The sequence below is a fragment of the Mugil cephalus genome, chromosome 13 (assembly GCF_022458985.1).
Source record: "Mugil cephalus isolate CIBA_MC_2020 chromosome 13, CIBA_Mcephalus_1.1, whole genome shotgun sequence".
Lineage (NCBI taxonomy): Eukaryota > Metazoa > Chordata > Actinopteri > Mugiliformes > Mugilidae > Mugil > Mugil cephalus.
The window spans coordinates 9,760,979-9,772,550 of NC_061782.1; the positions used below are offsets into that span (position 1 = coordinate 9,760,979).

General features: G+C 41.2%; 2 protein-coding genes across 3 annotated transcripts; one reads left to right on the plus strand and one right to left on the minus strand.

The window, feature by feature from the left end:
* The first annotated feature begins 15 nt into the window (after positions 1–15).
* capn1a (calpain 1, (mu/I) large subunit a) lies at positions 16–8,871 on the plus strand. The gene is made up of 23 exons (XM_047603221.1): positions 16–194; positions 1,261–1,278; positions 2,036–2,282; positions 2,670–2,739; positions 2,828–2,946; positions 3,026–3,159; positions 3,263–3,431; positions 3,564–3,647; positions 3,737–3,822; positions 3,899–3,973; positions 4,674–4,834; positions 4,926–5,095; positions 5,209–5,220; positions 5,626–5,837; positions 5,957–5,996; positions 6,101–6,166; positions 6,344–6,401; positions 6,577–6,641; positions 6,773–6,841; positions 6,920–6,998; positions 7,598–7,711; positions 7,797–7,855; positions 7,939–8,871. Exons 3-23 carry the CDS (start codon positions 2,037–2,039, stop codon positions 7,963–7,965), a joined length of 2,115 nt encoding a protein of 704 aa, XP_047459177.1. The 5' UTR covers positions 16–194; positions 1,261–1,278; position 2,036; the 3' UTR covers positions 7,966–8,871.
* Positions 8,872–9,976: 1,105 nt separating this feature from the next.
* mrpl14 (mitochondrial ribosomal protein L14) lies at positions 9,977–11,544 on the minus strand. Of its 2 annotated transcripts, none has more exons than XM_047603223.1 (3): positions 11,402–11,544; positions 10,949–11,066; positions 9,977–10,392 (listed from the first exon to the last, which is right to left on the minus strand). In XM_047603223.1, exons 2-3 carry the CDS (start codon positions 11,026–11,028, stop codon positions 10,026–10,028), a joined length of 447 nt encoding a protein of 148 aa, XP_047459179.1. In that variant the 5' UTR covers positions 11,029–11,066; positions 11,402–11,544; the 3' UTR covers positions 9,977–10,025. The 2 variants fall into 2 exon arrangements, with proteins under 2 accessions (XP_047459179.1, XP_047459178.1); XM_047603222.1 differs by having other exon boundaries at positions 11,286–11,440.
* Between the last annotated feature and the right edge of the window lie 28 nt (positions 11,545–11,572).

Consider the following 11,572-nt stretch of genomic DNA (forward strand, 5'->3'; position numbering starts at 1 on the left):
TCCATGAGCTGCTGTCTTTCTACTGTGTGAGCGTGAGCACCACTAAGGCAGCACCAGACAGAAAGCTGGATCATTGGGGCTGGGATCTGCACCCCTACCTACCAAAGCCCACCCTCCGCCACAGATTTCACAGATATCCGCAAATCAACCTGCGATTTACTCTGAAAGAGTTGCGAGTTTCCTCCCGAGCGGTGGTGAGTGCAGTCGTCCTGCTCGTTTTTTTTTTTTTTTTGTCAATGGATCCTTTCACGTAGACAGCTTGAGGTTAACGGTTTTGGTTGCAGTGCGGGCCACGGTGGTTGGATTTATCATAGCGCACCCCGTGCCTTTAATAATACAGGTCACAGCTGTCAGATTCAGACCCGTAGACTTAAATCAGCTGTTACATTCAAAGGAGTGTGATCTGAAATCTCTGAAGCAGACTGCAGGCCGGTGCGCTTTATACACGGGCCTACTTGTACTTTAGAGCAGGTGCTGTAAGCTGACTGACAGACTCTGAGAGTAACAGGCCTGTGAATTTGCAGAGGAGTTTGCACAACCTTACTTTGGTTTGTGCTGCATTAACTTACTCTTCAGCAGAGCAAAACACAGAAGATATTTGACAAAGAAGATTTTTAAGAGGATTGTTTTGAGGTTGCAGTCCTGCATTATGACCGCATCATCCCAATATTGCATAGTTCAGCCTTTCTCTGTCCATTGGGGGGGGGGGGGAATAGAGATATCCCTTTAGTCTCCTCTATGTGACAGAGCCGAGGGACATTCCTGCAGACTATGAGGGGCCTCAGAGTCTAGAGGGGGGCTGTCCCTGCCAACAATGTCCTCGCCTGTGGAGCCTTTTCTGTCAAAAGCGTGGCTTGTTATAAACACCAGCACATTCTCCAACTGAACCATTTATTTTTTCTCCGTATCCCTCATATCCCCCCTTCACCATTCAAGTTTCACCCCTCCTGCTTTTAGTGCCTGCTCTGTTTATCAAATCATTTATCATGAGGACTCTACTTTACAGTGGACAAAAGAGCCTCACAGTTTTTTTTAAGTTTTTTGTTTTTCCAGCAGAGATTCAAAGAGGTTAAAGCCAAGAATCTAGGTTGTTTTTAACTGAAAAGAAAGTGCATATACACAGAATAAAAAAGGGTAGATTGCAGTGACTGCATGAGACTCCAAATGCTTTGAATCCACTTTGTCTTTAGCCAACGATGCGAACACATCAATAAATGACCCTTTTCTCTCTCTTTATTTTTCTCTCATTCTCCCTCTCAGCCAGCCAATACAGACCAGGTATCCTATTTCTAACTCCTCTTTTGTTGTTCCCAGGTTTGTTGTGTTCGTCGTGGTGGTTACCGTCTCGCATTACTCCATAATCACTTTTATTTTCTTTACATTCATTCTGTATGTCAGTGATTTTTCTTTCTATTTTATTTTTTATGTTTTATATTTATTTTATTTATTTTTACTTCTGTTGAAGAGATAAGTAAAGCTTACTGGGTTATTAAAAGTATTGTCATGGCCTAAAATATTAATATTTTCAAGGTTGTCTTTTTGCTGGACTCTACCCCGGACTGTGAACATACTGAGGTCAGGATCCTTTCACCATAATTCACCGATAAAATAAGTGAATCACCGAATTATTTAGTCATTCAGCAAAATTGCTGAATCATCTATCATTTTTATTATTGTGTGGCCTGAAAGAGACATATTACGTGTCAAAATGTGAATCATGAAATGCGGTGATTTAATCCAAACTTTGAAAAAAAAAAAAGAAGCAAGAATAGAATAGAAAGGACTTGACCTCGGTTATTCAGTGTCCACAGCCTTGGCTTTGCACTACTCGCAGTCTAACAGCGTAACACAGAATCCATGTCTTGTCAAACATGGGGTTACCAATTAATCTTTTTTTTTCTAAACACACTCCCGCCCCTGATTGCTGAGCTGTTAGACTCTTTAGACAACAGTGTGCCACCGATTAGCGTGCCGCTATTTATAGACAGCACCGTGCATACCCACCCACCGGCTCCATATTTTTATCTCGCACCAGTATGCATCTAGCTGGAGGGATATCTGCGAGTATATACGCCAACAGGCTCCGGGCAGAAGGCATGGGCTCCAACCACCAAGCTGTGCCCTTCGCCAACCAGGACTACGAGGCACTGAAGCAAGAGTGCGTGGAGTCCGGGTGCCTGTTCGAGGACCCCTGCTTCCCCGCGGAGCCTCCATCTCTGGGCTTCAAGGAACTCGCCCCCTACTCCTCTAAAACTCAGGATGTGGAGTGGATGAGGCCCACGGTGAGAGAAACAGATGGATGGAAATAGATTAATTGTGATTTTGAATGCTACTTAAGGAATATTTTCAGGCTGCTATGTTGTTATGACTGTAGCCGTTGATGTCTGGAACTTATCATATAAATAAACATATCCGTGACACATTTCACGTCTGCAAACTCAAGACGGCTCGGGCAGAATAGGGCAAGTAGAGGCAGGAACTTCTCAGACCGCTGCAGCTGTTGCCATCTCATGGCATATTCTGTCCCCTCCCTCCCTTCTTTGCTGTGACATATGTTTACGCTGGAAGTCAACATGTGCACGCAACGGTCTGAAAGACGTGACATCTCAGAGCGGATTGTGAAATACCTCAAATTGTCTGAATTCTAAAAAGATCAAACTCCTCCACAGGATCTGACGGGTGACCCTCAGTTCATTGTGGGCGGTGCGACCAGGACGGACATCTGTCAGGGAGCGCTGGGTGAGGCCTCAACGTTAAACCTAAACGGAAAGACAGAAGGGAAACGAATGCGGACTCAGGTTGTTGAAAGGCTTCCTCTTTCTCACAGGCGACTGCTGGCTCTTGGCGGCCATCGGCTCTCTGACCCTGAACGAGAGGCTCCTTCATCGGGTCGTGCCCCACGGCCAGTCCTTCCAGGACGACTACGCTGGAATCTTCCACTTTCAGGTTCTGCAAAATCATGATCTGCTCTTTTTTTGTGCAGTATAAATAAACTGAGATCCCTGATTATCGCTCTGTGCTGCAGTTCTGGCAGTTTGGCGAGTGGGTGGACGTCGTGATTGACGACCGGCTCCCTGTCAAAGACGGGGAGCTCATGTTTGTCCATTCAGCCGAGGGCAATGAATTCTGGAGTGCGCTCCTGGAGAAAGCTTACGCTAAGTATGTGCCTGTCCAGAGTACTACATTATTGAGTAGTTCATATTCACTCATACTTGCTGCTGTTCACGGCCATCGATGTGAAGTGTGGTTTATGCACTGTCAGGCTGAACGGCTCCTACGAGGCCCTGTCGGGAGGAAGCACCACCGAGGGGTTCGAGGACTTCACTGGGGGCGTGTCCGAGATGTACGAGCTCCGCAGCGCCCCTAAAGACCTGTACAGGATCATCGGAAAGGCCCTGGACAGGGGCTCCCTGCTGGGCTGCTCGATCGATGTGAGCGCTCGACACACTCAGATCAATACTGCAACATCTTCAGAGGGCTAGTTAGATTAAAACTTCTGTTTATTGTCTGCGCAATTCAATTCATACTTTCGATGAAGTAATCAAGGTTTCGCGTGAATGCAGATCACCAGTGCCTTCGACATGGAGGCCGTCACGTTCAAGAAGCTGGTGAAGGGCCACGCCTACTCTGTGACTGGTCTGAAAGAGGTCTGACTCGGTTGTCTTTCTTCGGGTATAGTTATGCCGTAATGTGACAGATGTGGTTCTAAATTTCCTGTCACTACGCCGGCACGTAGGTGGACTTCCGGGGCAGCACGGTGCGCCTGATCCGAGTACGTAACCCCTGGGGCCAGGTGGAGTGGACTGGTGCCTGGAGCGACAAGTGAGTGTGACGTTAACATCTTTATTTATTTTCCATCTACTGCTTCTCACCGTTCTTTTTGTCCCGGCATTTTTAGTTCTTCCGAGTGGGATGAGATTGACCCGTCGCAACGCGAAGACTTGCATCTGCAAATGGAGGATGGGGAGTTTTGGTGAGATGTTACAGAATGGGAATTGCGCATACTACAAGGACTAGCTGGACGGGTAGAGAAAGATCAAGAGAGAAGTTACCTCCTATGTGATTAAAGGAAGACAGCATAAAAAAAACACAGTACATTAAACACTGAATGAATGAAAAGTTCATTTTGAATATGTAAATAAGAAAAATAAATGTTAAAAAATGCAAATATATCAAAATTTAAATAAGACTATTATACAAGCATACATAGTTGTAGAAAATAATAATTAGCAAAATGCAAAATAACAATTTAATATTCTAAAAATTTAATTTAATTTACATAATTGAAAAAGAGTGGATGGAAGTAAAAAAAAAAGAAAAAAATTATTAAATCCCACACCTCTTCCTTAAATTATTAATTAATGATAGTTATAATTTGCTTCCTGTCTTCTCTATAAAATAAACAGTACATAAAAATACTATTTTTAATATTTTTATTAATATAAATCTAAATGTGTAAGTTAGGTTATTATTATTTATATGATTATTTGTATTTATCACATGTTGCACATTGAAACTGCACCATGGTTTTCACAGACCAGACTCTCAAGCATTTGGCTCCTTTAGGCTTTCATGTAAAAACTGTTAATGAGTCTTAACGCTATAGTGCTCTAGCACGGTCCCAGACGTAACTGGAACATCATTTTCAAAAACGTTGTGTCCACATCCTCCAGGATGTCCTTCAGCGAATTCACGAGGCAGTTTTCCCGACTGGAGATCTGTAACTTGACTGCAGACGCTCTGAGCGATGAAAGCGTGAGCCACTGGAACACCATGAAGTTCTACGGCGCGTGGAGGAGAGGCAGCACGGCGGGGGGCTGCAGGAACCATCCCAGTGAGTCCCAGCTCCATTGATGTTGGCAATAAAAAGAGATTGTGACTTGGCCATGAAATGGGCTAACGCAAGTGTGTGTGTATGTGCGCAGACACGTTTTGGATCAACCCTCAGTACAAGATCACGTTGCTGGAGGAGGACGACGACCCGGAGGACGACGAGGAAGCGTGCAGTTTCTTGGTGGCCCTCATGCAGAAGGACCGGCGCAAGTATCGCCGCCAGGGTCAGGACATGCATACCATTGGTTTTGCAATCTACGAGGTGAAAAAATATTTTTTATTTGACCTCTTTATGGTTTATTCAATACACATACATATTTTTAAAAAATAATTAGCCTCAGCTAATTTATTGTTTTTTGCCCCGTTATTTTCCAGATTCCAGAAGAAGTAAGTGGAGCATCACTTTCTGCCACCGTCTATTTAAGCCAAAGGACTTTGATTGGATATATGACCCATAAGTCACATATAAAATAGATATAGAATTTATAAATAATATGTTATCGCCACTTATGTTTAACTTGTTTCCAGCTGGCCTTTGGTTCCTGTAAATTTAGATTTTCACATTTAACGAATGAAAGTTGGTGAAGTCAATATTACTGAACTAAACTATCTTCATTATCCAAAAAAGGATATTATATAGGTATATATATATATATTTTTTTTTTATTTTATTTATTTATTTTTATTTCCATCCCATTTTAATGTCAGTTTCCATTGAAGTACTTTGTAAAATGATTGGCAGCGTTGTAAAGTATAAATCTAAACCCACGTGCTCTTTGCTGCCTCCTGCAGTTCAAAGGCTGCCAGAATGTGCATTTAAAGAAAGATTTCTTCCTGAGACATTCATCGTGCGCCCGCTCCGAGACCTTCATTAACCTGCGGGAGGTGAGCACGCGTCTGCGCCTCCCCCCCGGCGAGTACCTCATCGTCCCCTCCACCTTCGAGCCCGCGAAGGAGGCCGACTTCGTCCTCAGAGTCTTCACCGAAAAGCTGTCGGAAACAGAGTATGTGACACATCACACGATTATTTGCTGCTAAATGTCTGTTTAATATTTTGTGTCCTAAACAACTGTAAGTCGCAAAAAAAGCGAATCTCACATTAGGATGTCTTTGTCCGCTGCAGAGAGCTGGATGATGAAGTCTCTGCTGATTTCGGAGAAGATGTATGTAGCACTTTTCTTTTTTTTTTTTTTAAATCTACAGTATGCATTGAATTAAATATATATTCTGATATTCACACTACGGCTGTTAATTTGTTTATATGCAGGAGGAAATAACTGAAGATGACATTGATGACTCCTTTAAGGCCATGTTTGCCCAACTAGCAGGAGAGGTAGGTTTGTCTTACTCATTTGTATCTTTGTGTATTAATGTAATGTCCAACATTATATTATTGGTGGTGACATTTGCTTGTAATGTTTTAAACAATAGGTAGAATAACCTCCTTGTTATAGGACAAAAGCAAGTCAATAAAAAAATGTTCAATTAGAAACGTTCTCTGCTTTTCCAGGACATGGAGATTTCTATTCGCGAGCTGAGGACCATTCTCAACAGAGTCATCGCCCGTCGTGAGTTTTCTGTTTACTTTTAGTACAATTTAAAGCTGCCAGAAGGTTTGCATATTACACATGCATCTCCACTGCAGAGTGTTGCCCATCTGAGTTCACAATTCGTTCACAGCACAAAGCAGTGCACTTGTCTTTCCTGTGACTGTGTCGTTGAGTGCTTTTTTTACCGTTTCAGACCAAGATCTGAAGACTGACGGCTTCAGTGTGGAATCATGCAGGACCATGGTCAACCTAATGGACGTATCCTCCTGAGCTCAACAACCTTGTTAAACTCATTATATTGAGAAAAAAAAAAAACAAACAAAAAAAAACACAACGTGCATTTAGCAATGACTGTTTGTTGTTTCACACCTTGACACGACGTTTACCAGAAAGACGGCAGTGCCCGTCTAGGTCTGGTGGAGTTTCAGATCCTCTGGAACAAGATCCGGAAGTGGCTGGTGAGTAAAATCTTGACAGTGGAAGTGGAACATTAGACTCAGACTCTCCACACTTACGTTTATGTCTTTATCTCTCAGGGCACTTTCAGACAGTTTGACCTCGACAAGTCAGGGGCCATGAGCTCGTATGAGATGCGACTTGCTGTAGAGGCAGCAGGTATGGTTACCTTGAAGGCGATGTACACGCCGATCAGCCATAACATTATGACCACCTTCCTAATATTATGTAGGTCTCCCTTGTGCCTCCAAAACCGTTGTGGCTCGTCAGGAGATGGACATGGTTCTTCTGAGGGTGTCCTGTGGTGTCTGGAAACAGGATGTTGTTGTTAGTGGGGGGGTCTTTGGGTCCTGTGGGTTGAAGGGAGGGGCCTCCCACAGATACTTGATCAGTTTAGTATCTAGTGAATTCGGAGGCCAGGTTAACACCTTGTGCTGTTTTTCATGTTTTTTTTTAAAACTGTTTTTGTGTGTGTGTGTGTCAGACTGCATCCTGTGTGGGGAGTGTCATTGCTATGGAGGGGGGGGGGTCTGGTCTGGTCTAGGTGGGTGGTTCATGTCTAGGTAACATCCACAGAATTGTCAGGTCCAACAGTTTCTCAGCAGAACATTGCGTTGTCACAAGACGTTCAATGTTATTCTCTTGTCCTGTCGGTGGTCATAATGTTAATGGCTGATCGGTGTGTATGCACAGCACTCACACTCACAAACGACAACTACAGCCTCGTTAAACTAAAAATAACTTTTGTCCCTGTGTAGGTTTCAAACTGAATAACAGACTGAACCAGATTCTGGTAGCCCGCTATGCAGAGAATGAGATGATCGACTTCGACAACTTCATCTGCTGCTTGGTCAAACTTGAAGCCATGTTTAGTGAGTAATGTTACTCTGTGTGATATTAGAATATTATAACGCATGTTTCCACGTCACAATTAATTCAAAATCTTGCTTTTGACAGGGTCTTTCCAGCAGTTCGACAGGGACAGTTCAGGAGTGGCTGAGATGAACCTCACAGAGGTGAGTTTTGTTGTTGAAGATATCTTTGTATACATTTCTGTCGCTGTTTTCGGCTCGTCTGACTTCCTTTCCCGTGTCGCCAGTGGCTTTATATGACAATGTGCGGTTGAAGAGGACCATCTTCCTTGGAGGAGGGTAGAGTGTGCGTGCAGACTTGCTGTAAACCCTTTGCTCAGAGGACCCGTCAGCCTTAGTAACCTGTTGAACATTTTAACACGTCCCACCTCAATAAATGGTTAAAGTAGCAAAAGAGCAGTATAGCAGGAAACCAAAGTCCAACAAAGCCAAGTGTGTCCTGGTCATATTTTAGATACTATGCAAACCTACAGCATGAAGCAGTCACTCTGCACCATAAACATGTCATCACTGTAAAAATAGCATGAGCCTGGGCATGATGAGAATCACTAGCTGTAACGTTCATTGCATAATGATTTTACATTAGTTTGTTGTGTGTAGGAATGTCGGTTGATTTATTATAATAATAATAATAATAATTTTAAGGATGTTTTAAAATCTCACTAAAGCTGTCTGAAGTGTTATTTCTTACTGCGGTATTTGAAGTCTTATAGTTTTCTCTCTTTTTTTTAATATAACAGTCAACAGCGTTGAGTTTGTCGTTTCGTTCCTGCACCTCTAGGTGGCAGTACAGACCCATTCTGATGTCGATGTTGAACTACTTGGCCATTTTGTACTGAACTTTAACCTGTTTGAGAATGTATTAATATTTTTATTGAGTTTAAGTGAAACAAATGCGCTTTATGCAATTTCATTTTTATTTTTATTATTGTTTTTGCACAGGGTTTTTAGCTTAATCTGCTAGTGAAGTTGCCTCACATTAATAACGAATACTGTGTTTGAGTTCATTCACATGACATTTACAGGAGTCACAGAGCTGAATGCCTTATACGTGATGCCATGGTGTTATGGACGGCTTTTTAAAAACAAATGTGCCAGTCATGTGTTTTGTGTTGTGAATGTATATTGTGCCTTCAATAAATATTCCCCTTAGGGTTCAAGCTTTTTCTTTGTCCATTGTGTTCATAACAATATAAAGTAACACTTAAACTGACTTAACGCTAGATTTTTGCCTTAGAATTACTCAAAACATTACAGGATTTTCACATAGGTCCTGGCAGTAGAAAAAGAGAACCCAATCAAACAAATGAAACAAAAATATTGTTTTCAACCTCTTATCATTCCAGCGGTTGTCAAGAAAAAAAAAAACGCCTATTTAGGACGTACCCAAAGTAAAGTGAATGCTGTTAATGAACATTTTGGAGCTCATACATGGTCTTGGTCTCTTTTGAAAGTCAAGTCTCTGAAGTTTCTGTCACAAACGTCAGAATTACTCTAAGTGGTATTGTTCTTAAGTAATCAAAGTTGGCACACAGTTAAAAAACAAAAAAAGTGGTTGGGTACGCCTAATTTTTTTTTATTTTGAAAAACTGTGTTTGTTGAATCCAATGAGTTTTATCAATGACATCAGAAGAAAATTACATTTTTCATGCAGCATTTACTGTACAGTGTTCTGATTGGTCCAAAAAGATACTGCTGTCCCTTATACGATCTAGCATAATGTGAAAGAGTGCAATTTTTTTTTTTTTTTTTTTCAGGATAAGGAGCCACTTTTTCATATCTGAGTTGCAAAATTAAGTGCACCACAAGTTAATTTCAAAACCAAAACTGGGCCAGGATAGCTTACTATCGTGGAAGAATTCTGAATTATTCCAGCAAACTCTAAAAGAAATTGTCAGGAGATGAATCTTAAGAAAAACTGGGTCATGAATAGAATAGTTCAGGAACAAAATTAATGTTCGGAAATGCACAAGTATAGTATTTCACTTTAATTTGTTTGATTGTGTTTTCTTTGTCTACTTTCAAGATTTCAGCAATTTTTTTTAGTCATTTTTATGCAGAAATGTAAAAATAAATAAGTTAACATGGTAAGCTTGACCCACATTTGTGTGTCCAAACTGTACCAGGAAGCCTTATGCATTCAATGTAAAGGTCATATTTATTGTAAGCATAAAGAGGCCTCAGTAAAATGCCAGACATGTTGACAAATACTTGATTCCATCCCCACATCCATATGTTAAGAAACGAACTGCAACAGGCAACAGGTTCCTTTAAAGTTTATTGAAAACTATATTAACAAGCATGAATGAAGTCATTAGACAAATGCACTGGCAACTGCCAACACCTTAGAGTAATCTCCCTCCATTTGACGAAGATGTGTGGGTATGGGGACCTTAATCCTGGTTCCTGTGGGGTTCCCATTGTCCTCTATGAGAACGACATTGTTCGAGTCAAAGCGCGGGGTCATGCGTTCTCCAGGCATTTTGTGTCCAACGATGAGAGCTTTCTTCTTCTGGCCTTTGATGGCAAGCAACACTTTGTCACCAACTTTTCCAACGCCATTCTTGGTGTAGACATGGATCACTCTTGGTGGACGGTGATACGGTGTGTTTCCAAGAGGGCTGTTGTCAACTACACGCACCCTTGTCATCTTCTGAATGGCCGCAGCAGCAGCAGATACACTGAGACAAGACAAAAAAGAAATTAGTCAACAGGAATCCTGTTAGCAGAGTAATTGCAAATATTCCAGATTAGATCTGAAATTAAAATTTGAAATATGACATTGTAACTACTAACTAGAGACTGTAGTGTTTAGATCGGATATGGAGCAAAATACCAAAACTGTTTCATAGTCAGTCGGGTGATTAAAGGCAACCCAAGCTGAATGATTTGATAATATGACTCAATCAGAAAATTAAATTATATGATATCTGTGAAGACAAAATTCCACTGTTATTGAAAAATCGAATAAAAGCATAATGTAAATGAAATAGTTTGTCTTCACTTCAATTCAATAACCAGGAAATATTTTTACATCCTTGCCCTAAGACCAGAGCTAACATAGCTCCAAACCACATCATAGTAGTACTAAGATGATGTTCATAAGCATGGCCTAATTCATATTTATCTATATGTATATATAGATGCTTCCCTTTTAATTAATTCTCAACCACTTGTGTAATCACTGAATCGTGTGAGATGCTAAGTTGGCTATTAGCAGAAAAAAAAATCTCTTACCTAAAAGTCCTCGTACAAATTATGGACGACGAGTCAACGAGGAGTCCACTGAGGGTTCTTGCAAGCTGAGTTAGAGCCATGACTGCAGCAAATATTATGTCAGTCTACAGAGAGAAGTCTAGACACAGAAACAGAACATGGTTAGCAGCTAACATGCTAAGTCTGCTATCGCTAGTATCTGATACTATTCACATGCTGGGCAGACAAGCGCTAACAATGGAGAACAATTATTATCCTTTTTCTAGTACGCCCCCAAAAGGTACCTCAAATTAAATATTCGTGTTATTAGAAAGCTTCAAAATTTAATATATACATATATATATTCTGTCTAAGTTACCCTTCTGTCACGCTCCATTCCAATGTCAAAAGTCTGGCGTCATCTGCATGCGACTATAGCCGAGCTAGCTGATAAACATAACATGCATTATTACATAATAGACAAATATTCCTCACCGTATTTAAGGAGATGTGCTTTTATGTGATACTTAATACTGAATGCCAATGACTAAACTATCCAAATAACCCGCAATAATACTGTACCTCCCTCATTTAGAGTATTTGTTGCTATTCCTACGTCATAAAGACGCGCTGGGCGAAAATGTAGAACTACAAGAACATAGAAGC

Excerpts from the sequence above, each read along its gene's own strand:
- capn1a (XM_047603221.1), top strand. The coding sequence starts at position 2,037 with ATGCATCTAGCTGGAGGGATATCTGCGAGTATATACGCCAACAGGCTC. Across the intron at positions 5,838-5,956 it reads GAAAAGCTGTCGGAAACAGA|AGAGCTGGATGATGAAGTCT; the intron begins GTATGTGACACA and ends TGTCCGCTGCAG. Across the intron at positions 6,842-6,919 it reads ACAAGATCCGGAAGTGGCTG|GGCACTTTCAGACAGTTTGA; the intron begins GTGAGTAAAATC and ends TTTATCTCTCAG.
- mrpl14 (XM_047603223.1), bottom strand. The coding sequence starts at position 11,028 with ATGGCTCTAACTCAGCTTGCAAGAACCCTCAGTGGACTCCTCGTTGAC. Across the intron at positions 10,393-10,948 it reads ATTTGTACGAGGACTTTTAG|TGTATCTGCTGCTGCTGCGG; the intron begins GTAAGAGATTTT and ends GTCTTGTCTCAG.